The 26783-nt window shown below is 44.2% G+C and overlaps 1 protein-coding gene across 7 annotated transcripts; it reads left to right on the forward strand.

Moving 5' to 3' along the window:
- Positions 1–1288: 1288 nt before the first annotated feature.
- Positions 1289–26776, forward strand: atosb (atos homolog b). 7 transcript variants are annotated; one of them, XM_019885478.1, is made up of 12 exons: positions 1289–1837; positions 11914–12062; positions 12456–12585; positions 16955–17132; positions 17278–17387; positions 18792–20093; positions 22310–22368; positions 22569–22668; positions 22920–23078; positions 24371–24439; positions 24882–25087; positions 25787–26776. In XM_019885478.1, the coding sequence occupies exons 6-12, from the start codon at positions 18957–18959 to the stop codon at positions 25938–25940; spliced, it is 1884 nt and encodes a 627-aa protein (XP_019741037.1). In that variant the 5' UTR covers positions 1289–1837; positions 11914–12062; positions 12456–12585; positions 16955–17132; positions 17278–17387; positions 18792–18956; the 3' UTR covers positions 25941–26776. The 7 variants fall into 7 exon arrangements, with proteins under 7 accessions (XP_019741037.1, XP_019741034.1, XP_019741035.1 ...); XM_019885475.1 differs by having other exon boundaries at positions 12488–12585; XM_019885476.1 differs by having other exon boundaries at positions 12498–12585.
- Positions 26777–26783: the final 7 nt, after the last annotated feature.

The raw sequence follows: 26783 nt of genomic DNA on the forward strand, positions 1-26783 counted from the left end.
GCACTTACAGATCTGACATGAACACTAGTTATCGAGGGAGTCAGCTTGGACACTCTCAAAAAGAAGAAACGTATGAGTCATCTTCTGCTCCTTGTCCTCGAAAAAGTACAAGCCTGCGCTTTTTTTTCCAGACAATGAACATGCATTTAATTTTTTTAAAACAGTAAAAAACGGAATTATTTTGCAAAATGTTTTGTTTTATGTTTGTCAATTAATGTATTAAAAGTGTTTCACCACTTTTTAGTTATTTACACTGTAATTTGTTGAATCCATTAAAATGTTTTTAAATGCATATAAAAGTTATTTTTTTATATTGTTTTATTGAGATTTTTTTGGAAGTCCACATAATATTTAATCATAACTTTGAGTCTTATTGTACATTTCCCTTTAGTGTAATTATAAATTTTAATTTCCCCTTAATCACTGTAATAAAATATGGCATGGTATGTGTGATTCTCGGAAAGTATGTGCTACATTATTCTGCAATGCAGGTTAAATTCACACACACACACACACACACACACACACACACACACACACACACACACACACACACACACACACACACACACACAATACACACACACACACACACACACACACACACGCACACACTTTATTGTTTTATGTTTCACGTTCTGTTTAATGTCCTTCTGGGGGATATCTGGTCTCCACGTATTTCATAATCATTTTAACAGATCATGAAATGAGCACTACGTTCACAGCCTCTCAAGCAAATTATAGGCACAATACTGTACATATAATTAGGCAGCATTTGGGCCTCTGTGGTGGCTCTATCATTTTGTAGGTCATTAATTTGAGGTTCAGAAAATAGAGGAGGTCACTAGTGTATCATTATATCTGTATGTAGACCACACTAAGAACAAATAGAGTGGCAATATATTAATAAACCATTCTAGTTTGCTCTCACAGGCCTTTATATAATCTGCACAACTCCTTTCCACAGTGCACAGTTATCAGCTTGGTTGGGTGCAGTGTACGCTACAGCTGCAAATGGGGATATAAAGTCTATTTTTAGCTCAGTGAAAACATGGCTCTGGCCTATTCAGTCCAAAATGAGGAAAGGAATAACGTCATCACGTTCCTGTGACGAAGGATTTAATGATTGACGTAGGGTGTTTTGACCGGGGCTTGAAATCAGACAACGCAAATGTGACGTCTCATTTTTTACCCAAACGCGGATAATTATTTGTCATATTTGTTGTTGCCCCTCGTGGATTTTTCTTGACCGCAGCTAAGAAGTGAAGTCGGAGCTGGGTGCTAGAACAAACGCACGTGTACTGGGCGTTTCTTTATCGAAACGGACGTCCAATCACCGAGCAGTATTTTTGAATAAATCTGCATATTTTGAACCAGGGGTACACCCAAGCGCTGATTGGTTACGAGAACTAAGAACAGCCAATCGAGTAAATGACAAGCGCTCAGCTGGCAGAAAAGCCCCGCCTTTTATGTATTAAGTAGTAAACCCCGGAAACGCCGTCGTTTAAAGGCACAGGGGAGAAATCACAGGCGAAAGGTTGGAACAACGAAAACAGCTGCGAGCACTCCAAAAAACAGATAGCGACACGAGAAGACGAGTAATTGTGCTCGAAAGAGTCGGAAAACGACCTTAACATCCTCCGGAGAAAGAGATACGACGCGTACTTAAGGCGCTCGATGGTAATTTTGGAGCTTGGAACTCGATTTTGGCCCTGTACCTACTTGGAATCCGTCAAAGCGATCAACACGACAAAAAAAGCTATCCAAAGGGCCAAACGGCACGTCAGTGCAGGTCGCCTGGCACGGATTTACCTTTCGGAGTGGACATTCTCCCCCAGTAAGTACCCTTTATCATCTTTTTTTTTTTTCACCAGCTCGTCGCCTTATCTTTTTGTGTGTGCCAACTTTAAATAGTAGCATTGTGTGGTGGAAAGAGGCTGACGTTCTTGGATGATTGATTTTGCACACTTAACATACCGCTCACCAGTTTTCCATGTATATGGTCGATTAATTTATATCTTGAGTATAAGAATGCCTGGAATCCAGCCTGAACCAGTTGATGGCCCTGACAGCAGTTTGCTAGGCGGAGGGGGCGTTCCCCTGCTTTGTCTGCCTCACTGTGTGCCTTTATGTGTGCAGTCTGCGGTGGGTTGGAATAAAGTGGTTGTAATCCCGGTGTATTCAATATTTGCTTCCATTTAATCTAATTGTACATCTGGATTCCACATGAAACGGCACAAGCGCCTGCTATTTTACACATTTTCTTGGCGAAACCATGATGGAAGAAGCAATCATTCCTGGCATATATCTCAGCGGGTAGAGTGGTGGTGATGACTGTGAGTGGGGGATATTGCACATGGGGATTACATGCAGCGCTCAGATGCATTGGTGCAATCGAGAACAGTGAGTCCTGGCAGTGATATAATTTTCACATGCTCTGCAGGGTCATCCCTTGTCCTGACAAGCGGGGCATGATGGCATTGACGTATGCATGAGCTCAATGCAGTGCCACTCAGCACACTGCATCAGACACGCAATACACGCACTTCCCCAGCACATGCACAAAGAGGGTGGATTTCATCTCGTATCTGCAAGTAGACGTCTTTCCCACCCTCTTTCAAAGCCCCCTCTCCCCACCTTTCTGTCTAGGAGAAACCGGTGGGCTTTGTCCTCAGCTGAGTGTGACGTCATGGGCGTCTTAGCCATCATCCCGACGGCGAGGTGAATGTTGATCAGGAGGGATAGGTGGGTCTGGTCTGCGCACAACTGTCTTTACAAAAAATGCATATATTGTAAAACCCGGGACAACGTAGGTTAAAATTATACATTGTGTAAGGAAGCCTGTGCAAAGAGGAGTCCGACGTTGCATCCACTTGTCCTCCTCAGACTTGCAGGTGAGCTAGATCCTAACCCAACTGACTTTGGAAGAAAAAAAAGGCGTGGTACACCCTGGATTGAAAGCATCTATATGTTGCTATCGACTCCAGGATTCCGATTTGATCTGTTTTTGTTTCCCCGCAGGAAATATTTCAAGGAATAAATTACAAGTGTCCTCAAAACAGTGGGATGGGTGTGTGTTACCCCAGGGAACAAGCTATTCTTTGCTGTTCGGGAATAAAGTGCAATTGCACATCCACTACACTAGGTGGTATTGGCACACTCATTCATCAGAATGTGCACAGGTCTTCGGCTCTGGGTTCAAAGAGCAGCGATGGCCTTTCTATGTGGAGGTTGTATGTTCTTCCAGTACTCCGGTTTCACCTCACATTCCAAAAACATGCTTGCTCTCTTCATTGAAGACTCTGAAGTCGAATGCGAGTTGAATGGTGATTCGTACCCCTCTTCTCACCCAAAGTCAGCTCTGCTCCAGTTTAGCTGCCACCCAAAACGAGGAGAAGCGCCAGAATGTCCTTGCGCTCAGCCTCCATGGAGAAAAGCAGCACGGCAACGACTATCTGTCAGAGGTTCCGCACATACGCACAACGTGGAGCCATCAGGATCTTGTTAGGCTGTTTGCGCATTACCGTACATCATGAGCAATGTGAAGCTGATTACCGGACAAGCAATGAATCGACAAACAACGTCTTGCCCGCATTCAAGCTGTGGCCCGTTGATCCACGTGCAGCTCAGATGCAATCTGAATTGAAAGCCAGCATTCATCCACTGTCCAGAACGCACTCACGGCATTGAACGGCTAAATGTATGTTGCATTCGTATAGCCGCCTGTGCTTATTGTATGCGTGGAACACTCTAAAATGATGAGGGTTTTGTATTCAGCACCCCAATGTGCCGCCGCAGGACTTGATGTCAGAGATTATACGGGTTGGATCCGATACGCGACACTGCTATGGGGCGATATTGATCCCCTTAGTATGTGTATGAAAGAGAGTGACGTTTCCGCATTCTACTTGCACTGCAATTAGTGTGTTAATACCTCAGACAATAAAGAGATATCGATTGAGAGGGTGAGACATGTAGCATACTATGGAACATTTAGATAAGGGAATGTCTAGCCGATGGCTTTTTCCTCGACCAGTCAATATAAATTGTCTTTGTTTATCAATGGATTCTTACTTTTTCGATCCGCTTTATCCTCACAAGGGTCGCAGTGTGTGCTGGAGCCTATCCCAGCCTTCATCAGGCAGTAGGTGGGGTACACCCCGAACCGGTTGCCAGCCAATCGCAGGGCACACAAAGACAAACCATCTGCACGCACACTCACACCGAGGGACAATTTAGAGTGTTCCATTAACCTGCCATGCATGTTTTTGGAATGTGGGAGGAAACCGGAGTACCCAGAGAAAACCCACGCAGGCCCGGGGAGAACATGCAAACTCCACACAGGAAGGCCGGAGCCGGGATCGAACCCATGACCTCTGCACTGTGAGCTCGACACGCCTTCCTAATGATTTCCCTCAAATGCCACTTTGCCACTCCCAGAATTGATTTGCTTCTGATCGCTTTGGATTGGGACTGTTGACTTTCCCCTTAAAAATTGTATAATGGGCAAAACCATGAAAACCAACTCATGTTGAGCATCGTTGTATGTTCACGAAGAGGTGCGGTAGACTGGAGCGGAATGCTGCAATTTCTGGCCCGTGAATATTGGGACAAAATCTGGAACGGCTGCTGAGCCATTCCACGGCGAGGCGGGCGTGCGTGGCTGCCAATGGAACCGGTTCCCAGAACTGCTTCGCTCATATGATCTGCTCATATTCAGTCAAATGCTTCGGAATTCATTGGATGGCGCTTCACAGTGCAGATGGGCAATGACCCGAAACTGAAGACAGTTGTAGTCGAGGCCTGGCGAAGCATCACCAGCGATGAAATCAGTGTCTGGTGACGATCAAAGTCTGTGCTTAAAGCACATAGTGCTTCATTTCAAATCCCCCCCGTGGTGGTGTTTATTGTGCTCATATCCAGATATTCATGGACCTTACTGGACCATATGGTATTGGCTCGCCATGCTCGGAATATTTCAATAATATTTTTCAACTAGTCTTAACATTCACAACATGAAACGCCGTGAAACAAAATAGCGCACCCGACGCCATGTTCTTCTTTACCCAAAGATGAGATTGTACAACGGCTCTGATGATGCGCTTCACTTTTGGGTCAGGTTCATCCAACGATCAATCAATTCCAAACAAGGGATCAAATTATGAATGATCGGTTACTATTACCATCCCTAACTTTTTTCTTTTTTTTTTAACATGGCAAAGTAAAGATGTATTGAAAAAATATTCATGGCAGCCATTCATCTTTCAGCTTTTTTTAAAAATGAAAATTAATTTCCTCCAGAATGGTTTTGGCTACAAGGCATGACCAAAGCTCGAAAAGCCCGCGTTGGTGTATGTGTGTTTCTTTTCCACACTTAAAACCAAAGTGAAGTGAGTGCTGCTTGGATGGCACGTACGCAGTAAAAAAAGAAAAGCACACAAGCCTTTGAGGCATTTGTTTATCTGGGAGGGGGGAAGAATATTGCAGGCGTGTATTTGTGTGCTTGTCTTTTGCTGTGCATTTGTGTATTTTTGTGCAAATGTTTGTATTTGTGTCCTTTGCCGGTCCCGTCAACATTAGGATTCAGAAAGCATCTCAGCTGCTACGTTGCTGTCTGAACTGCTGCTTTGTATCACTTCTTGGCAGGTTCCTTTTGCATTTTTTGGAACAACCACCAAGTGACATTTGGACTTGATTTTAAAAAATAATCATAAAAAAATTCATAGGGCAATTATGCATAGTAAAAAAATCTAACAATACTTAAAAATATATCAGTTTGCAATTAGTGGTCTGAATCATCAGATTTTAACAAGTACGATTTTTTTCTTTAGTCAATGATATGCTATTATTGGCAATTTGCATTTATCTTTAGGTACTGTTTGTTTTTATAAATGTATTGATGCACATTTTATAACTTACCCGTAATGTGCCGTACTGTACATTTAACTGAATATTAGGCATGGCGGCTTCGAGACATTCCGTATGAGTCACCCGACCAGCTGTGCTTGCTATCTAGTCCACGGCTCCTTTTTGTCACTGGAAAGCTCTGCCTTCAGGCACAAAACAAAGCTGCAACTCCAGTAACATTAAATCTTCTAACTGCTGCTTAAGGACTGCGGGTTTGTTATTGTGTGTTGCACTGATCTCAGGATTAACACTCGCACGGCCTCTGCCTGCACTTCATGCTAACCCCTCTCCCCGCCCCAGCCTCCCTGTTTCCCATTGTATGCTAGCATTAAGATCGCGGCGGCTATGTGGTTGTTTTAAAATACACAGAGTTATCCTCTTTTGTTTCATGTTTATTTTAAGAATAACCTTGAGAATGATAATAGCTTGAAGCCTCTTTTTTTTTAAACAAGATTTACGAACATTATCTGGCAAACTGCCAGTTGTTGTGAAGTGAGTCAGTCATCTGTCCATAAAGGTTTTTATTTATTTATTTATTTAAATCATGTTGGCACTAGCAAGCCAAAGCCACCAATCGGCGTATCAATGGCTCGTATCTTGAAGGACTCTTAAACGGGGTTTCTCATATCTCAAGCCACCACCGCAGTTGCTTTATTCCCCATCTTATTGAGTGAGTCAAAGCAACAACCGATGCTATATTTAAAAAAAAAACAAAAAAAAAACAGTCCTTCTGGCTAACGTGACTCACTTCCGTGTGAACTTTCCGCACCAGCAAGGAAAGATCATTTGGAAGGATTTATGGGAAGATTGAATTGAGATGCCCAAAGGGGATTGAGGAATGGCAGATTCAAAGTGAGAAGGAAGAGCAAGCCACAAACATTGGCAGAAGAATGAAGGGCCTAAAAACGTTCGGGCGAAGAGGTGGAGAGACACGGCTTTATTTTCTGTCCTCCGTGAATAGGCAGCATATTTTCTATGGAACATTCCATCCTCTGAGCTGGGCCAGCCTGTCACCAAAGATTCAGGGTGCCACACTCCTCCCCATCGCTGCATTTCCTCCCTTGAGTGTCTCACTCAGTTTCTACTGCCGCATATCAGTCATGTGGTTTTGTTTTTCTTCTCCACTCGTTTTTTTTTCTCCCTCCATATTTCTTTTGTAATGTGACCAAGTCTTTGAACAATTTGTCTCCTGTGAATACAGTCGAACCTCCAAAGGCCGACCACAGCCTGTTCCAAGAAAAAATGGAATTTGATTTGCTCGGGGTCAAACTGGGCATCGCTGAATCTTATACAGGCTATGGTTTAAAAAAACCTGTCGCGTGAATTCAGAGATGTCTTTCTGCGTGTTTGAAGATGACTGCTGAAATGTGCAAAGTCTGAGAACTTTTGGACTACTAAATTGTGAGTGTATAGCATTTCGCTATTTTTCACCATTTCAGTCTTCCGGTTAAACAGAAAAATTATACACCCTACCATGTAAGAACGTGAAGGCCTTCATTAGCATGTGTGGTTATCCGTTGCAATTGTGAGTTACTACACTCCGGAATTGCATCTTCCCTGAAGGCCACAATTTATAGAACAACTCGATGTTGTTATTTTATTTCCCAAGCAACAGCGGTGACGCTGGAGAGACGGCTGGCCGCCGGCCCCCTCCCGCCGAGAGGAGCTCCAGAAGTCTGTTAGCCCGCAAGCTAGCTGTTGGCTCGTGCCTCTTGTCCTCGCCTGTGACTATTCCAGCTACCCGAGGCGTTAAACGGATATTTTTCTCATGACTCAAACATGTCAGGATGGATACGCATGAGAATGATGCTAGATGAAGTAGCATCCATAATATGTAGCACATATTTCAGTGCACATACCCGTGGTCATTTTGAAGCCTCATTTGATATACTTTGCTTTTTTTTTTTAATCAATTAAATTCAGCCCGGTTGTTAACAACATTCTTCACTGTAGTGCGTCAAAACAAGAAGACATTTATTTTCCACTTTGCACAGACTTCAGTTAGCTAACACTCCCATCTGTCATTACTTAACCGCTTTTTAATAGAATGATCAACTACATATCACCCTTCAATGATGAGTGACAACTTGCTGTAAAGACAGCTTACTTTTTAACATTCCTGTCAAACAAGTAGAAATTGACCACCGTTAACAGCAATAAAATGCGGATGCTGTGACAAAAGTATTGATAACACCCATGCTAATATCGGTTCAAAAAGGGCACAGCTACTAGAAAGAACCGTAAGCATGGTCCAAATATAAACTTTTTTTTTTTTGTTTGTTTGTCTACTAAGGGTGTGTTGAAATTCACAGAATGATTTTATTCATTCTCACTTCAGACCAACGGGCGGTGATAGATTTTTAATGACTGGAAAGGCAGGCTGGGTGCATGGACACATAGAAGAAGAAGATAAGAGGACTCAATCAGGAAATATCCATCAAAGGAAAAAAGCAGATCTTGCAAACATCAAGGTTTAGCATCTGGCTGGAAAAGTCCATAAGGTGTGTTGTTTTGGCTATTGGAAAAAAAAGTGTTTATGTGCATTTTGAAGTTTAGTGCGTGGGCTAGCACGAACGTTCGTGTTTGTTTAGTAGTTTGAAATGTAAAATGGGTGTTACTGTTTGACAAACTGATAAGTAAAGGATTAATTGTATCAATTTGTATCCTTATAGAAAAGTTATGAACGCATTGATAGATTTGTAGATTTCTAAAAAGTAATTGCACGTTTCATGCTATGTTTATATCCCAACATCTTTGATCTTTTCTCTTTTCTCCATAGTTTTTATATTTTGATCTGTCAGATCCTGTTTCTTACTTTTGTTACATATAGAAGTTTTTCCTTTTTCTTAGCTCTCAGGGTGACGATCACTTAAAGACGCTACACCGCCATCTTCTCTAGGACAACGCAATCTATGCTAATGCTAGGTAAACCTGTGTGTTTCCCACTTTGTGAGCTTATGTCTCCACACCCAGCTGCTCAAACATGCCTTCCCACAGGGACCTCAAATCACCCAACTGTTACACATTAAAATCTAAAGAAGACTGTGTGGGTGTGATACAACCTGGAATTTTGCTTGTGGGGCTACCAATCAAAATAAACGTGTGCCGTAAACCACGGTGTACCATTACGATATTAATGACACTTACAATTGATCACTTGTGGTAAGGGCAAAATTTATTGTAGATTTTCTACTTTCCTCGACTTTTTTGTCTTAGATGCAAACAGTCCCAAACTGTAAGCTCCTAGATACACTTAACACTTACACCGGAGGTCTGTGCCTCTTTAAATATGTTAAGTATGACACCAACCAACGAACCCATCCTCCCAAGCTCTTCACATACGCTGACATAATACTGTCCACGGACTTTTCGCTCGCCCCCTTTCTTCTTCCACTCCTTGAGTGAATTTGTCAATCTGACATCGTTTTCATGTTGTAAAAAACGATCTTCATCCAACTCCTACCCCCCTAAATATGATCCTAAGGAAATCAAAACAAACTGCCATGCCTTTCGACGCATGCGTGTAATGGAATGCCAGTGTTGTTTTCAATGCTTGCCGTCTCCTCCGCTGCGAGCTAACGGAGGGGCGGGGCTTTACATAGATGACACGCCCCTTTTCACCGTATATGGTTGGCGACATGGGCTCCGCAAATGTGAGTTGCTAAGTGGAAGTGCAACAACCCTACAGACTGTTCCTAAAATTGTTTTCTCAAACGTTGCTCTGGAGTAGCAGCGGGCCACAGAAACTTTTTGTATCCCCACTTCTTAGTTTTCAAAACGTGCTTTCTAAGTTCAATGCCGGTCAATAATTGGGTCCTTGTGAAACAAAGTAGCACGATCGCACATAGTTTAAGAACTACTCATAACCTCGGTTAAGCTTAAAGTAAATATGCTCTATAATTCCGTTTCTTGGCCAGGCAGCGTATTTACATGTCACCAATGAAGTGTCTTTTCTGTACCCAAGACAACCTCAATAAGCGAATTGGGTCGTGTGCTCGAGAGGGGTTGGGGAAACTCAAGTCGATGGGGAGTAAGGGCAGTCGCACGGCGCTATCAATAGCTTGCTCTCACATGTCCGGACCAGCACACGTCTGATAACAATCCCCCAAGTTTGCTAAATAAAGATAAAGCGCAAGCAGTTTGTGTCTGAACACAAGCAAGACGGGCAAAGTTGTCCGCTATTCGTCTTCTTGACAGCTTCGAGCATGTTCCCTGTGCACATAAGCTCCACCCACCGGCACCACCGCACTGTCCAAAATAGTTCTTGCTTCGTCAACACCGAGCCCCTTATTAGCAAACAGATGGCACAATGCACACGCTCCCAACACGCTGCTCCTGGTGCTCAGCTGATAAACTTTTCCACATTCTGTATCGACACTCCTTGCAGCAGATAAACCCTCAGCTGGTGCGGGCGCGAGGCGTTGTGCACTCACATGCTGCACACAACATGTACAGTATGTGTGCAAATAAGATAGCAATGGTGGGGGAGGGGAGAATGTACAGTATTGATATTTGCATCCTGAATTTGGCTTGCCAGTCTTTTTTTTCAGGGAGGAGGGGGGTAATTTTTCTGGAAAGTGTGAGCAGAAGTCACCGGTGGTCCTGTTTGTCTTGAAAGAAGACATCACAAAAGTTTCCCGGTCTGCAACAGTTTTGCTTTTGTTTTAGCTGTTGAGTCGAAGTCACAAACGCAATAACGGGCTGTTAATATTTTAACCAAAAGAACAATGACATTTTGGATGATGATATAAATATATATATACACACACACACACACACACAGGAGGCTACCTGAATTTTTACATCCCTAACCTTTGCGTGTTACGATATTGTATATATCATAGTGTGATATAAAACTGTCTACCATACGCTAGAGCCCTCTATTGTTTGTTGTAAGCAGTCTCCTTTCCATTACGACGTCCTTGTGCTTCTTTATGACTAATCGATTTACACTTAATCCCACTGTTAGGATTTCCATGAACGGGAGTGTACATGTATTCCAAGAGATTACGTTTGAATTTTTTTGTGTGACAAGGGGAACTTTAGACGGCCTACAGCTCAGAGTCATTGTGCGGCGTTTGTAACTGAAAAAACTTTGCTGCTCGGGACTATCGTGAACCGAGGACCTCATTTTGAAGTGGTGGTATTTCTGTTTCTTTTCCCCGTCACGTACTGTGCATGTCAAATACTGTTTATGGCCTCAAGAGACAGTTTATGCAAATGAGCACGGTAAGCAGTTACCTCATTTTCAGTTGTTTCCGAGAAGTCTCGGCATCATTTTGACAACCTGATCACTGATTTTTCAAAATCGTGTACCAAACTTTGAAAAACAATGACTATTTTTTGTGACCATCCCCTCAGCACTGCACGAAGAGAGCCTCCGCCATGCTGGAATCCGTCCTTTGCATACATTGAACACGAACAAACACATTCTCACTTTGTTAAGGGTGCTCCTTTTCTACTTCAGCATAGCAAGGCAAGCAGGAGCAGGTGGGCGGGGCTTCAGGTGCCCACGCCGCCCCCCCATGTTTTTCAGTCCCTTCTCTGGCCTATGAGGATCCCGACTACTGCAGCTGGCCCCCCTTTTCTCTGGCCAATCAGCTGATAGCATACCCCCCCCCCCACACACACACAACTTCCCTACTCTGTATAGGTTCTCTCTGCTGAGTGAGCAAAGCAGGCCTCGCTCTACTAACAGCTGAGAGGAAGGAAGAAAACAGTAAAAGAGTGCAAGGGAGGGTGCGATCCTGAGCGACGCTTTTAAAGGAGGTGCTGAGGGCACTATGTGAGGAAGAGATGAGGGGGTGAGGACGAGAGGACCAAGCATGTGAGGGGGCCTTTTGTGCTCGAGATGGTGTGCAGAGGCGCGAATGAGAGAAAGAAAGAAAGAGGGAAGGGGGGGAGTGAGAGAGAGAGGGAGAGAGAGACAGGCAAGGACGGGTGGGGAGGCTGAGAGTTGTTGATGGCTTTTTGAGTTGTGCATGTGTGTGTGTGTGTGTTACTCAGGGAGGAAAAACAAGGCTCGAAACAAGCAAGCGCGGCGACTCTCAACACTTCTGGAGGAAGTCGAGCAAAGTGGGGCAAAAAACGACCTGGAAAGCACCCTCATCCGACTAAAGAGAGGAAGCCGACGAGAAGCTTCGCCCGAGCCGAGGGTGAGTGTCACAAGTTCTCTTGCTGTCAACGTCGCTTAGACGTGGGGCAGCCTGTTAATTGCCCTAAAGTTGTCAAGCCCAGTTCGGTCCGCTCTCACAAAATGGCCACATGACAGAAAGACAAACAGGGGCTGGGGTGGGGGGGGGACGAGACCAAGTGGGATCCCGTGTCAAACAGCCTTCTCAGCAACTATGTCCTCACTGAGCCAGCTTAGTTGAGATGGCTGCGACTGCCCTGCCTGGCTATTGTTTGTGTGTGAGTCACCGTGTCACACGGAGCTTCACAAGTTTCAGTCACTCTTCTTTTTTTCTTTCGGCCACGTTATACCTTGCTTCCTGTCTGGTTTTCACCCATTGGCACACACGGACACACACACACACAGACGCACACAGTCAGCTGTCATTCCATCCCCCTTGTCCACGAGGTGACATCAGATTGCCAAACTGTACCAGAGCTCCTGCAATCCAATCGGCAGGTTGACGGCTAAGATCAGGACGGTCTCCGCTCGTGTTGGGTTTAAAGGTATGCACACGCGTGTTTGACAAGAGCTCAGCGTGACTCGGGGTGGGGTCTCGCTCTTCGCCGATGAGACAATCAGGAGGAATTTTTGGGACGATGGCAGCGGACTCGCGTACGGATGTAATCCCGCCTCGCCTCGGTCAAACCAAAGCACGGAGGAACACGTTGAGAAAGTACCGCGACACGTTGTGGACTATGTGGCGGGATGGAGAACTGAAGCGTGTAACACCTGTTGTCTCTGCGAAACCGTTTAAAACAAATCAAAACTTAAGTTCAACTTTTAGGTGAGCGTTTAGCGTAGCATCCAGCTGCGCACCAAACACATCTCTGGGCATTTGAATTCAGAAGTTGGAACGGGGCTGCACAACGGGCTGACAGGGGACACTAAGGTGACCCCCACACCTATTCAAAAAAAAAAACTGCTCACCAGTGACAGGATTGTGATTTCCTAGGAAGAGTGTCCAAGTTATCCTTTGAAAACGTTTGCTGGTAATCGTTGAAATACAATGTTGCTTATTGATTTTTGCTTCATCTATTTCGGAAATGTTTCAAGGTTTTCTTTCTTTTTCATTCATCAGTACCCAAAAAGGAATTAATTCTGTTTCAAAAAGTTTTGACAGCTCACATTTTCATTGATCAATAAAAGGCATACACAAAATGTCACAACTAAATGTCATGCTGTAGCTCCCCCCCCCCAAACAACAACAAAAAAATAATTTGTCACTTTTTTAATGTTTTTTTTTTTTTTTTTTTTTAAGGAGCATACCATTTTTTTTTCAGTGAAATATCCCTCTTTTCTATTGCAATTTACAAAACTCTACAGTAATTATCCAATCAAATAAAATGGCCATCTGGAGGCAGTTTAATACATGACTGAGACGATTACAATTGCTCAGTAAGTGCAGTAACTTTGGTCATTCTTTGCAGATGATAAAGAACACATGTCTCATATTATCTGTCCACATGTGTAGCTGCACTGTTTTTGTTCACGACTTAGTTGCTTAAAGCGCTATCGCACCCTAATACCTCTGCTGTTTGTCAGCATCTTGAAAAAGTCGAGCCGCTCTTATCTCAAGGCGTCACTATTTTAGCAGCATTTTACTTTTTTTTTTAATTCGCCCCCTGTGATTAATTACAGGGCTGGCAGGGATATTGGTTAGCACTTCTGCTCACAGTTCTGCCGTTCTGGGTTCGCTTTTGTCTCAGCCCTTCCTTTGTGGCGTTTGACTTATTTAATCACAGGACTCAACACTTCCTCTTGCAGTCTTTTAAGCGTTCACTGTGACAACCTCCCAAAAATCTACCAAAGAAATGTGCATACGTCCAAAAGTCCAAAGTCACAGTTTCATCTTGCTACATTGTGATCTCGATTTCGACTTTGATTAATTTTTCGGCGACACAAGAGATCCCATTTTGAATAGGCCACATTTTTCCACCTTAGTATTTGTCGCACGCGGCGTGTCGCTGTCGTGATGCGTTCACGTTGATCAAAGGTAGGGGGCACATTTCTGAAGATGGGTGCTGACTGTGAACTTTGGCCCACTCCTCTCCTCCATACATCTTCCTGAGGCTTAGCATAGCCGCACAAGTCACGTTTCTGTATCGGGTAGCCTTTTCTTGCATTCGTTTTCCCTGCCGTACTGGTATTTTGTCGCCACCATCGAGCAGAACCGTCTGCACTGTCCTCACTTGAACGTGTCATGTCAAACATATTGCAGCGTTTCATCTCGACCAGTGCCGCTGGAAATGACTTGTAGTATTTTTAGGGAGCATTTTCAGTCAAAAGGCTCCCGCTGCTCTGTCCAAATACTGACGCGGCAGTTACAATCATATAATTGTGAAATTACCAGCTTTGGGTTTGCAGCCGTGGTTCCTCATGAGACGCAGACCATATTGTTCTTATTTCCGAAAGGCTCATTTTCTTTTTTTGTTTTCATCATTCAAGAGGGATTGTTTTGAAACTGACTGGTTAATTTCCCTTAGATAGTGATGCAAAACTGGATTAGTTGTTTTTCTTTTTTTTCCCCGTTCCAGTTGTCTTGTTCACGTCTGTGTCAACTGTTTTTTTATTTTAGTTATTTGTTTTATATTTCACTCATACTTGACTCCATTTCAACCACTCCTCTTGTGCTTCCCCTTCCTTTGCGAATGCCAAAAAGCAAAGTAAGCCACGACCCATGTGACTTAATCTATTAGCCATGTATGCAACACAGCTGATTAGTCTGCCAGATACCGTTTTGCAGCTTCTGTCCTACAAAGTGCGTCAGGCTCAACAGTGCACATTGTATTTTCTGCAAGCAAGAGTGTTAATTCTTTTTTTTGGAAGGGGTTGGGGGGGGGGGTTGACATCATGTTTCAATCCAAATTTTTGTTGTAAACCACTCTCTGAGCAGCCCAGGACTCGCCTCAGGTGAACCTCCTGTTTTTTTTTTTCCTCCTCAGCTGGCAGGCTGACATTTCATCGGCTGCCAAGGTGCTTCTTTATCGAGTTCAAAATAGGGTCAGAAAATAAAATGGGACCCAGCACCAGGCCTTTGGGTGCTCCAATGAGCTCTGACACAGACAACGACTATTAATACTCCCGGGCCGACGCTTGGTCCTCTCTCGCTCTTCTGCCCATCCCCCCCACGCAGCCTTCTGCCGACCCTTTTGGGGCCTTCGCCTCAGGGGAGCTCACCTGCCAGGACAGGAGATAGATATGTTTTGTCTTTTCATTCGCTAACTGGAATTGTGTAAAATCATTCTTTGGTGCTTCCTGACCTACGCGTAGCCATTGAATCAACAATCATTTTTATTTTTTATTTTTTTAACATTTCACAATGGGTGGTGCCTAAACTTCAGCCAGATTCTGTTCAGATGAAGCCTCAGATGGGGGGGGGGGGGGGGGGGCGACTGAGTGCTCTACCTCCACTCCCCAAAGGAAGGCACTTTAATACTGCCATATGTCATGTGAGTAATTGCAGGTGACAAAATGTTCACCCCTCGCTTTTTGTGTCTTAGTGATTCATTGTGTGTGTGTGTGTGTGTGTGTGTGTGTGTGTGTGTGTGTGTGTGTGTGTGTGTGTGTACCCGCTACTATATCTCTCCTATTTGCCAAACATTTCATCCCTTTGAGGAATACAAATCTACACTTTTTGACAGCAAATTAGGATCTGTTAACTTATTCCTACATTTGTTTTTCTTCTGCGATCTTTCCACCAAGCAGCCTTGTGCAGTTTTACCTCAGGACAGTTAGCGGTTTTTTTGTTTTTGTTTTTGTTTTTTTTAAATCCCTGATCAGCTCCAATATCCTGATTGTGTAATTAAACAAGGAGAACATTTGAACTTTTTCCAGAAAAGTGAGCAAGTGTTGTAAAAGCCCAAACCAGTCAAATTTGCCATATTTCATTATCACCCAAAAGTAGGGATGCAAATCAAAACCGTTTTTTTAAAACCATTTCCAATTCCCAGCAATCGTTATTAGCCTGTCTGACGACGATTCCGCTTATTGATTGATTCCTTACATTGTAAATGATTGATGACTTCTGTGCGATATAGCCATATATATTGTACAAAATGTATGAGAGAGATAGATATATGCCCCTCAGTCTTTTTGAGAATTATTTTAGATTTTCCTCTCCTCTTCTGAATGATCAATTAGCGTCATTTCTGCCACTTCCAGCTTCCCATGAAAGAAATGGGTCAAAGAGGGGTGGAACTACACCATGACATTTGTTTTCCTCTTAGTTATTTTTTTAACTTGGATGTGAAATGTTTCAGTTCTTTGACAATTAGACAAACACCTCTGTTGACATTTTTGTCTCCATGAGAAGTCGAGTGACAAGAGACGGCTGCGATTTGACTCATGCTTGCAAATATTTTCTTGGCGCAGCATCTTCACCAAACAAAGTTCAGTCCCAGACACAGCCTTTCCCCCAGCCCCCCCCCCCCCCTGACCCCTCAACACAGACACCTCCGCTACTCCCTCTGCTTTTCTTCTTCCTCTTTGTGGTCAAGTACAAAGGAACCGTTATCCTTGGGCTACTTGTTGCCACAGCAACATTTCACTGTCACCCCCCCCCCCAACACCAGTACATTCCCAAGTTCTGGTCCAAGTGGGTCAGGCATGCCTCGATAGGCTTCATCTCAGTTTGTTCCCCTTTAGCAGCAGAGATCAATTTTCTTATGACAGTGTTGGGGCACCGAGCTCGGAATGCTCTACATTTTATATATGTATTAGGGTGGACCATTCGCGGATAATCACGTTAGCTGAATGGGTTACCAGAGTGGTTGCTTAACTTCCTATAGGTGGCGTCACGTTGGCCTACCTCAGGCAGCAAAGCAGTCGAGACGCAACTGCGTCCAAGTGACTCTGTTGTTTTTGTGTCTTCAGGGATTCGGGTTGTTATGACCCTGTCATGATGTCACAGGCATTCTGCAAACCACGCCCAGGTGACGAAGGCGGCCGTGCGTGGCTGTCGGCCAATCACAGATGGAGTCCCACTAGAGTCACTTCTGGCTCGGGAGGAACTTCACTCAGGAGCCTGATGCAACACTGACGTATCACTTTGGTAGGTGTTCGATTCAGGATGATTTCCAAACATCCGGAAATATTTGCAGCCAATTGCATGGCGAGATGTTTCTTATCGTTTCGAGCGCTTCCGCTTCTTCTACTGTCGACTCATTTCAAAATTTTTGAATGTCTTTCCATGGCAGATGATTTGGTGGTAGACATGCTGCTTTTATAGAGCCATTTTTCCCCCCGGATACAACTTCCAGATGCTGTGTGTCTCCGTGGGACACATTAGAGAAGGGCAGGCACAGAGGTGAGTTGTGATAGGTTTTAAGTTTTTTGTTTTCCTTCACTATGTTCATTCATACTGGCACGTTTTGAGTCAAAGTACATTTTTGTTGGATGTGTAAAATCTGTCTGGGATGACAGAAAATGAGGAAAGAAGTTCAGAGACTTTGGAAAAGTATTATTTAAAACGCTCTCATTTTCATTCAAAACACCAAACATACGGACTGAAATAGAATGCCCATTCAGTTTTGACGTGAATTAAAATTGAGAGTTGAATAAAAACAAAACGTGATACCTGTCATTAAATATATCGAATAAGGAAATCAGGAGGGGGATGAGAACAATTTATTTTAAACAATATTAGAGCTACGCACTTTGAGCATGAGCAAGAATGACCAAATACTGATAAGGGAAGCCCTACATAGTAAAAATAGCAATACTGTGAAAAAAAAAAAAAAGATTTACAAATGATATCAAGAGTATTGTTAAGGTAGCAACATTTACGCAGTTAACAGATCGCTTCCTGTAAATCACTCTTATTCTGAAAGACAAACGACCACTTCCGGTAGTCGAAGTATCTTTGAGGTTGATACATGTAACTTGGACTTGTCAGCGTCGCATAAAATAATCAAATCCTGCATTTCATTGTCATTTTAGGTACACAACCGAAGGAAATTGATAAAAGGGGACTGCTCTCGACTGAGTCGCACGCGCGCTGTTTCAACCCACCGTGACGTCAATGCCCATGTACAAATCACGTAAATTGCTTCACTTGAGTACAGATAAAAGTAATCAATACTAAGGGCACCTACGTTATCGAGATGAACGCATTTTCCCTCACAGTGAATAACAACAACAGGCTATCGGTGTCTCGTTGGCATGGAGATAAGTCCGGGCGTCCACACGCTGACCACCGGTTAGAAAAGTTTGGGACTTTTCATGATAGTTTTAATTTCGTTTTGACTTTTGTTGTTCAACATCAGTTAGTTTCAATTCGTTTTTAGGACAGGATTTTAAAATTAATTTTGGAAATGCTTCATGTTTAGTATGTATTAGTTTTAATAGTGGAATTAAAAAAAAAACATGTATGGTATTTGTCGAGTGGAACATTAAAAAAAAAAAGGTCAAAGGAGTATTGTGGAGAATAGTAAACACTAATCCTGAAATGACTGACTTTCCTTCTTCTGCGTACAGCAACACCCAAATAAAACTTAATTGTGTTTTTAACAGGATTTTTGTTTTGATTAACATTTTTTGTTCACTATAATAACCTGGATGCTGACCCAACCAGAACACATGGTGAAAGGAAACCTTTCCACATAGACCACGAATGGGCTGGAATGAATTTTGGTCGGAGAATTTCCAGAATAATGCTTCTCTTCATTGAACATCTTCGAAATACTAATGCAAACGCGTGTGTTCCCGTCAGGGGCTGTGCGACTCATCTTGCTGATTCACGCTGGACGGCAGTCACAAAACGGGAACTATAGGACTTGACGGTTCTGTGGAACCTCCTTTTCTGGCTCGCGGTGCTCGTTGAGGACCCCGTTGCGCTCACATAAGCCAGGACTGCCATCTTCCAGACATAGGAAACATGCGGCACATCCATGTGGAGCTTTCTCACAAAAAAGCTCCACTCGAGCTTCCAGCCCAGGAGGGGGACCTGCCTCCTCCTACGGCGCCTGCACTGGGCCCGGACTCGGGGGTGAGACCGGGGGCTGCCCGGCACTTTGACCAAGAGGACTTGCGACATCAAAAGGTCTATCAGCTCTCCATTTTCTCACAGTTAGGTGGATTCGCTACCTCCACAGAGTCCCACAACGATGCCCAAACGAGGCCGGTTCGCGTGGGCGTGAAACGGGGGCTCGAGGAGCCCCAGTTGACTCACAAGCGCCCCCATGTGGCGGACTGCTCTGACATAGATGTACTGGAGGGAGGAGTGCTGTGTGGGCCCGCTCCGATGCCCGCGGTGTTGATGGGCTTAGTCAGGAGCTCTGGCGGTTGCGGTTCTCTCTATTCCTGCACACAAATGGAGCACAGAGACTCTGAGGCCGGGTCGTTGCCCAGATCCCCCCCACTGTCCCCGAACCACAACCCCTCCCGTCGGCCAGCTCAGCACAATCACGACAGGCCCGTCCCCGATGCGTTCGCTCCCCTCTCGCCAAAATCCCCCCCGATGTGTGACCCTTCTCTGGGAATCTCAGCCAGACCCGAAGCGCCGAACGGGGGGCGCACCCCCACCTATTCCATAGGAAGCCCTGGACATGAGAGTTGTAGCAATGGCACAGCCGGAGGCCTGCCCAGCCCCCATATGTATGACATGCCCACATACGAGCCCCCGAGCCCCGCCAGTCCCACAAGCCCCCCGGGCCCCTTCTCCCCCCCACACCACACAGAACTCCAAGAACCAGGAGAGGCCACCGAATGGGACGTCGGGCTGGAATCCTCCCCGCCTGAGCGAAGCGCCACCCAGACCGCTTCTTCCTCGAATGGCCTGGCTTCGTGGGAGAAGACTCCCAGCAGCAACGGCCACCGTTTGTCAGCAGCGGGCCACTGGCCGGCGAAGAAGAGGTTGCTGTCCCCGAGCGAAACCGCCGAGTCGTGCTCGGAAGACGAGGGGCCGTCGACCTCCAAGAGGAGCAGGCTCTCGTTGCTGGCTCCGGGGCTGGGATCATGTCGTAGCACTGATGCTAAAGCTGCTCCTTACTGGAACCACCTTCTTCCTTCTAAGGTTAGCGTTACGCTCCCGCACACAGAAGTGCTACATTGGATTCATAGTCCTCATTTGGGTTCAGGGATTCAAAGTTAGTGATGGAAGCGGTTATTGGAAAACGAGGTTATGGCATTTTGTTTTTTCCCCTCATATGAGAAGTCACTTTTAATACAGTAGAACTTGTTAGCACAGGTGTCACACTCTAAAGGTCTGCGGGTCAGATCTTTCATTATAGTGAACAAAAACTAACAAAGTAACAATAGCTAAAGTTTGCAAATATCTGGCTACTTCAAAATAAATTTCGCCTGCTTGTGATATTAGTCATGTTGGGCTATTCGAACTGTCGAAGAAATAAGGAGTTTGCGGTACAGTCAGGAAGCATTAAAAACAAAATGAGAAGCAGGGACAGGGAAGGGGGAAAAAAAACAAACAAACAAACAATTAATCAAAAATGACAGATTACCGTGCCTGTCCAGAACAGCGCGAGTATCTCCAGAATGAAGCCCATTGACGTGCTCGGCGTCCATTGTTCCAGATCGAGTGAGCTTGTACCGCGTACAGAAATACAAACAAAGGCGCATGCACAGGCATCCTCTCGTACAACAGTTATGGAAGTGAATGTGTGTGAACACAAGGAAGACCAGAAAGAGCTTTGAATGTAGGTTGCTTCTGGTGGTGTGATGGGATTAGAATAGAGTTCACAGGTCAATAAGTGGTGTGAGGCGATTGAAAGGGTGGTGGGGGGCGGAGCAAAGGCAGCCTACAGATGAATGAGTAGAAAGGAGCAAGGTTGAAAGTGATGACATCATTGTCATCGTGGGCCGTTTGGATCTTTGGCTTTGAATACCGTAATGACGATGTGTGGTGGAACGAAGTGATAAGGCTAAAATGGCAAAGTGTGGCGACCAGGACAAGAAAGAGCCGACGTTCCGAATGGCGACCGATGACGTAGACGTCGGGTGTCACCTGACAGCTGGGTGACCTTAATGATGAATGGCGTTGCGGTAAGCGTTTTTTGAAGTTACACGGTGACAGTAACGGCCAGGAAGAGCTCAATGACGGTGACCAGGTACTCCCCACAGGACGACTTTGTCATTTTGCCAGGTGGACAATTCAGGGGTGTCAAGCTTGTTTTCATAAGTTCGGGTTGCCCCAGGAGGCCGGCTGGACCGTGGGTGTTTGACTGCATGAGGAAAGACGGAATGTCCAAAGTTTGGGATGATTTCAAATGTAATAAAAGAAGCTCAAGTGCAATGTGCCGATTGCAAAAGCACAACAGGCTTAAATTACACAACCGCGCACGTCTACGGTAAAAAAAAGTTAGCATTGTTAGCTAACTTAAGCTGTATTAAACCGTCGCTATTTGGAACGACTCCAGTGAGACACAACAACCGCTGCTGCACTTTCAGTCATTCATTCTGTTGAACTAACGGCAACAGAATTCCGTAAACAAAAGCACATTCATCGGCGATGGCCTCAACTGACGCTGTCACTCAACACGCAGGTTTAGCCAGTTGACAGCCAGTCAAAATCTGAATTCGCACTCACTGACTTCCACATCCCTGAACAGGCCTGTCTGCTTTGTTTGAGGCACACAGACATTCACCGTTACAGATGCTACGGCGTAGAATTGGAGAATGATGGCCACGAGAGAATAGAAATAATACTAGCAATAAGCATCGGGTTGCTACCTAGCAATTTTTTTTTTGTCTGTTGAGGGCGTGGTCTGGAACGTAACCCCCGCGATAAACGAGTATTCTATGCAAACCACGGTAGCATTTCTTATTGCGTGTGGAAACGCTTGTAATCGCCCTCTTATATCGCGTACTAATTTGTTTGAGAAATATTATGGCAACATTTTTGTGGGGCCGCATAAGTATGTGGAGGGCCCGAGCTGTCCCGTGGGCCTTGAGTTTGACACCTGCAATGTACATGGAGTATGTTACTATTGTTGTTGAAATCCAGACGCTTCCTGAAAATATTCCCCAACTTGTTGGCAGGACTCAATTGCCTGACTAAAATGCGGATGTTTTTTTTTTTTTTTTTTTTAATTGATTTTTCAAGCAGGCAAACAACTAAATGCATGTTTCATGCCTATTTCATGGTTTTTAATTTTGATATTATGATACTTTGGGGAAAGGAATTTTCACATTTGTGTCTTTCATGTAAGTGTTAATAAATACATTCAATGAGCAAAATGAACTATCCCCACCCCCCCCCATTGTTGTTTTTAGTGTGCCACAGACTGTACGAGATCAGGGAGACGACTGAAAAGTGGCCCACGTGTAAAAAGGTGAGTATGCGTTATTGTATACACGTCAACGTACAAACGAATTGAGCGTGAATCACCTCTGTGCCTGTAACGAAATGTGAATCGGATTAAGTGGAGAATGGATGAACATAATTTCACATTAAAAAAAATAGTGTGACATGTTCCAAAATGAATCAATCCACACTTATGTACCACTGACATGTTTGTGCGCTCGTGTTCAGCCGGCAGCTGCGCAGCGGTAGACATGCGGACAGCAGAACCTTGGCCCGTTCCAGCTGGCCCTCTTCTTCCATCAGCAGATCACTATTAGGAAACTTTGAGGTATAAAAACAAATGCTAACAGCTAACTGGGCTTGTTCTCCGACATTGCAATTAGACCCTTGACTAAGGAGTCCGTTCAAATGTAGAAAGTGCAATATCAAAATTGGACCTAAATAAATGATTAAAAAGCTGTCATGCAACAGTCTTGAATTTGGAAAGTGAAATACAACCGAACTGTGTTTTGGCAGTGATTCTTTTGGTGGACACGTAGTGTCGATCATGACCGCATTCCTTTTTTTTCCGTGTCCTAGGAGTCCATGCTAAAGGGTCGCTTCTCGCCATCGGGCCGCATCGAAGGCTTCACGGCGGAAATCGGCGCCAGCGGCTCCTACTGCCCGCAGCACGTCACGTTGCCCGTGCAGGTTACGTACTACGACATCTCCGAGCACAGTGCCCCCTCGCCCTTCCTGGTCAGTAAAAACACCAGCGCTTCATGTACATTTAAATCTGGTTGACGTCTGCTTCTCACTTTGGAACAAAAAGTGTCTGAGCATGCGTTGCTGACATGCTTGTGTTCACTCATTTGTATCATCTCGTTGGTCACATAATACTTCAAAAATGTTCTGATCACGCAAGTCTGTTCTTTGAGGGTTTATCTGTTCCAGACTTTTAGTTGAAGCCCAACCAGGACAGATCATTTGAAATTGAGGCCCAGGGGCTCTGGGGTTCACTGGCTCTGGAACTCCTTAAAACATGAAAAGCCTCCTCTTTTTTTGGATTTAAATTGAGAGTTTTTGCTATAAATTTTCAACACAAATTTTATTTACAATAAAGCACCCCTTCATTGCAAGTTCCAGGTTTGCGGTGTAGGTGTTGCGCTGATTTATTTATTTATTTTTTGCCGTCCTTTTTTCCTACTGCCTCCGGTTAGATCTGGGGTGTAATTCTACTCAGGACCACTAGATGGAAGTACACTGTTATTTGACACAAAATTTGAAAACAAAAGTGTTTCAGCCCAGTCTTGTTTTTAATGGAGAAAATTAGATGTCAAATCCTCTTTAGTCCTGCTTTTTACGCCTACAGTAAGCAGCGGCTTGAGGTTCATTTGGGATTTTCCAGATGTTTGTTCATGTATGCAACACGAAGACTCGAGGCTAACTCTTTTTACTTGGAGCACCGTGGCAACTAACCTAACATGAAAATTCCAAGACACGCACTGTAAATCAGCCGAAGTGTGCAGCAGATGTTTGTCAGCAACAATAAAACAGTCAATTAAAAAAAATAAATGAACTGGTTGCATATGTGCGAGTAGGTGAAATTTCAGGGTTAAAATGCTTCCATTTTGCGGCAGTCTGGAGCCTTGAACACGTTTGTTTGGGGCAAACCTGTTTCAAGAGTGGGGCCATAAGTCAATTTTTTTTGGCAGCTTATAAAGAAATATGTGCAGCGCTTTGGGACATGTGGTTCGCATGTTTGGCTCACAGCTGTGAATTTCTGACTTCCAATCTTGGCTCAGGCCCTTCTTGTGTGGAATTTGCAAGTTAGTCTGGCTTCCTCCGACATTCCACATCGCAGAAGGAGTCATGTTAGGTTCATTGAAGATTCTGTCATTTGCCTCAAAGTGTGCATGGGATCGGCAGCAGTTGATCCACAACTCCAATGAGGAAAAGGCGTTTCAGAAAATGGATGCAGGGAATAAAATGTATCCAACTGTGCATGTATGTCACAAATGACAGAGGCCCTCTCTCGTTGTCTGTCACAGGGTTTGATATCCTTGGAGCAGCTTGGAAAGAAAGGATACAGCATACCCAAAGCGGGGACCATTCAAGTGGTTGGTTCATCGTGTTTATTTGAAAAAAGAAAATCCCATTTATCCATTCAAGCCCCCCCGCCCCCACTCAAATGCAACAAAGATTTTTTTGCAAAGTATTTTTGTTAAATGTTGATTGGCAGCTTGTACATTATGATTAATTTATGAAAGGCACCTTCTCGTTTGCGCCATTTGGCCACCAGGGGGAGGTATTATACAGTCAGACTGACACGAACGAAGAATTTCACTGCTGCCTTTGAGTCAGTAAACTGCAATAAGATTTGTTTTGTTGTCTTTAGCTGAGGCGATAGAATATGTGCCTGTGAGTATTGTTAAATTGAAAACTCAAAAAAATGTTGGAAAACACTGCACTCGATTCAGAGCATGATTTTTACTTTCATTTGGAAACGACCCTTCCGTAAAACCTGAAACCGCTCTGTGTTCATTTTCATTCCCCTTGCAGACCTTATTTAATCCCAACAAAACTGTGGTAAAGATGTTCCTGGTGACCTACAACTTTGACGACATGCCTACCAATCACATGACGTTCCTGCGTCATCGCATCTTCCTGATGCCTGTCGAGGAGGAGGGAGACGGCAAGAAACACGGATCGGCAGGGAGCGCGCCGCTAGACGGCAGGAAGATTCTCTGCTACCTGATACATCTCAGGTAGGAGTTCAAAATCAACATTTCGAAAGTAGTTGTCCGTGACGACGGTGTGACACCCTCATCACGAGTGCACCGTTAACATTTCGTGTTGTAATAACGCTCCATTTCGAATAATGTGCTTTTCTGGGGTAACAATGCGTGCGGTGGTTTATTTTGGCTCAAATTAAATTCACAAAATGGGACCAGAGATGGCAAAAATCATGTAACTCATGTACTTTTGTCAAGTCACTATGACTATTTTAACAAATATGACAAAAACTGTTTTTTAAAAATATTTTTCGTGCAAACTCCCATTATTGAAATTGGTTTCAGCAGTGCAACACAACACTGAAGCATTTTGACACATTTTTAAGCGCTGTGTACCACAAAAATTTGGTTCCAGGTCAGTAAGCACAAGAATTAATATATAAAGCGCACCGGATTGTAAAGTGCTCTGTTGATTTTTGATGAAAGGATTTTCAGTGCGCCTTATAGTCTGAAAAGTACGCGATATTTTCAGTACTGTACAGTATAGTATTTGTAAATATTATCTCAGGGAAAGCCCACACGTTTCACTTTACAGTGGGGGTGACCAATCACGGTTGTGTTTAAAATAAATGGACTCGGTTCAAAATGCTTTGCTATTCGGTGCTATATACGCTAGCTGATGGTGGGACTGAAATTCCTTTGTTGTGTTTTTTTCTGTTGTTGCCAACTCAGATTCCACAGCTCCAAATCTGGGAAGATCTACTTGCACAATGATATCCGGCTGCTATTCTCCCGCAAGCCCGTGGAAGTGGACACGGGGATCCCTTACGAACTGAAATCTTTCACCGAGGTGCCAAGTAACCCCAAATACTCCCCCCGTGTGTGACCTTCCTGCGCTTCCTAAAGAAGAGGGAGCCAAACAGACTGGATTTGACAAGGACAGAAAAACAGACGGACAGACTGGATTAGGGAAGCCAAACGCCTACAGGACTCGCTCTTGATCCAGCGCGGGTCAAAAGTCTGTACAGAGAAATGCACAAACACTGACTCACACACACACACACACACACACATACATAAACACCGCTGACTGAATTCAGACTTCACACGTCCGGTGGCGACTCATGTTTAACTTGCATGCCTTGTGACTTCAACACCTGAGTTTTCCTCGAGTGCCGTACTTATCACACTGTCCTTCACTCTGCCCGCACACGTAGCACAAAAAGTCATTTTGCTCTTCACGAAAGGGTGATTGAATTGAAAGGCAGGGTGCGGTGGATAGACACTAAAGAGAAAGTGTGAGTGAGGATATCGGTCAGTCGTGTAAGAAGACCCCAATGTTATTTGACACTTCGAATCAACAAAAACACATCAACTTCCTGTTATGTGGCCAGACTGAGGGACAATGTGCTATTTGTTTTTTTTTGTTTTTTTTTTTAAAGATTTTATTTTTTTAGATTCTGTTCGGAGCAGTCTGATGTCGGAGCAGAAGAATGAAAATGTGTAGTATTTTTTAATTTATGGATTTTGTTTTTTTTTTCGCAAAATGTCTTAAGAAGCAATATGCTGCACAAAAGTAGAGTGTGTTCTTTAAGCCAGATGACCTTTCGCTCTCTGGGAGGGGGCGGGACTTGAGGGAGGGAGGGAGGGGCGGGGGGGGATTTAATGACAGGGGGGAAAGTATATGTACATATGAATAAACTTTGCGACTGTCAAGAACAACCCGTTT

Source organism: Hippocampus comes, unplaced genomic scaffold (assembly GCF_001891065.2).
Source record: "Hippocampus comes isolate QL1 unplaced genomic scaffold, H_comes_QL1_v1.1 scaffold78, whole genome shotgun sequence".
NCBI lineage: Eukaryota > Metazoa > Chordata > Actinopteri > Syngnathiformes > Syngnathidae > Hippocampus > Hippocampus comes.